Source organism: Lipotes vexillifer, unplaced genomic scaffold, assembly GCF_000442215.2.
Source record: "Lipotes vexillifer unplaced genomic scaffold, Lipotes_vexillifer_v1.1 scaffold977, whole genome shotgun sequence".
NCBI lineage: Eukaryota > Metazoa > Chordata > Mammalia > Artiodactyla > Lipotidae > Lipotes > Lipotes vexillifer.
The window spans coordinates 1,296,343-1,297,861 of record NW_006783088.1 but is presented as its reverse complement, the minus strand read 5'-3'; the positions used below and the strand labels follow the sequence as shown (position 1 = coordinate 1,297,861).

General features: G+C 56.0%; 1 protein-coding gene across 1 annotated transcript in view; it reads right to left on the bottom strand.

Annotated features, from left to right (window-relative positions):
* Nucleotides 1-328: 328 nt before the first annotated feature.
* Nucleotides 329-1,519, bottom strand: part of YPEL4 (yippee like 4) — a 5,088-nt gene continuing 3,897 nt past the window's right edge. Inside the window, exon 5 of the mRNA XM_007455705.1 lies at nucleotides 329-1,307. Coding sequence (XP_007455767.1) covers nucleotides 1,218-1,307 — 90 coding nt within the window. The 3' untranslated portion in view covers nucleotides 329-1,217. The remainder of the gene's footprint in view (nucleotides 1,308-1,519) is intronic.

Sequence of the window (1,519 nt, the reverse complement as noted above, 5' to 3'; positions counted from 1 at the left end):
CCAGAGCCAGGCTGAAAGGCAATGGGACCCAAGAAAACCCTTGTTCCGGAATAAACCTCTTCCAGGTGCCCAAACCAGGCAAAAGCAGATTCACTGTCAAGGGCTCCAAAAGACAGGAGCTGTTTTGGATACTCCAGCTGGAATACCACTCACAAAAGCCATCTCTTATAAGGAAAACCTCACCTGAATCTCCATCCCCTGCTATCTTGCCATTGACAAAGCAACTGCTGCCCCCTAGTGGTGTGAAGGGACAGGCCTGGGATGGGGGTGTATGTGACTGGTACAGTACTTGCATGAGGAAGAAAAGTCAGAGGACCGAGTGCCTCACAGTTGCTTTCCCCTTTTTATTAAAAATAGACCCAAACACTTTATGTATCATACAAAAGTTTCGTTCGCTGGTGGCAGCCACGAGGAAGCCTGGCCCCGTAGCACTGATTTCCCGCCTTCCCCCCAAGGGACTGGGTGCCAGGGAGCAGTGGCTGGGCCTCGGAGAACGCCTACAAAGCCTGCTTGCTCTGGAATCTGCCAGCTGGGGGTGAGGCTGTTCCAGGGCAACTCTCCTTACCCCACGCAAGGGTCAGATACTTGAAAGTGCCTCTTTAGTGCCAAGATAAACAAGTGGAGTGAAATGGAAACCCCTGTGATTCTTTTATTATTACCCAGGGCCTGGGATTTGGGATTTCCACCCCCAACGAATCCTTGCTTCTACAAACGGGGGTGGGAAACTTCACCCTTAGAGACTCTGGTACCTCCCGGTGTCTGAGGCCAAAATTTCACTCCATCTTGAGCCTTTTCCCACCTGCTATTCTGTGGCCTAGGATCTACCAGTCCCATGACTCAAAGTTGGTCCTCTGTTCATTCACAGAGGTGGAGCAAACACTGATCCTTCCCGTGGTCCTCTGCCTGAGTCTACGCCCCGCCATCCCCTCAATTTTCAGGACCTTGGGGCTAGAAGGCCCCACAGCCAGCCCTTTCCCCCAGTCTGTCTCCCTGGTTGCTGCCCACTCCTGAGCCTTCAACACCCCTGGGGTACCCCAGGGCCCCGTTCCAAAGGGGCCTGGGAGTGGTGAGGTGGAGGCGGGGGAGGGGTTGGTGGGACCCGGGTTCCCCCCAGGGGTGGGGCAGTACTCATGCTGGTATGGACGCTTGGCAGGGCCAGGGGACAGGGGTGGGCAGGGTGGGGCATGCGGAGGAAGGGCACAGCCTGCTAGAGCCCCTCAGTCCCAGCCGTTGTCCTTCACCATGTGTGACATTTCAATGATGTACTTTCCTTCCTTGTACTTCTGGCTCGTCTCAAAAGCTTGTTCCTGATGGAGGGGAAGCCGTGAACGCAGGACAGAGCAGTTCCCTCCCAGGCACTCCTGCTGCCACCTGTGTTACCCCTGACCCCAACCCCGCTACCCCCCACCCAGTCCAACCCACTACTAGCTCCCTCTCCCCTCTGGATCTTGCAAAGACCTAACATGTGGGCACTGGGGCTTGGAGCGCCATGGAGACTCCACTTCAGAGGGGGGCCCTT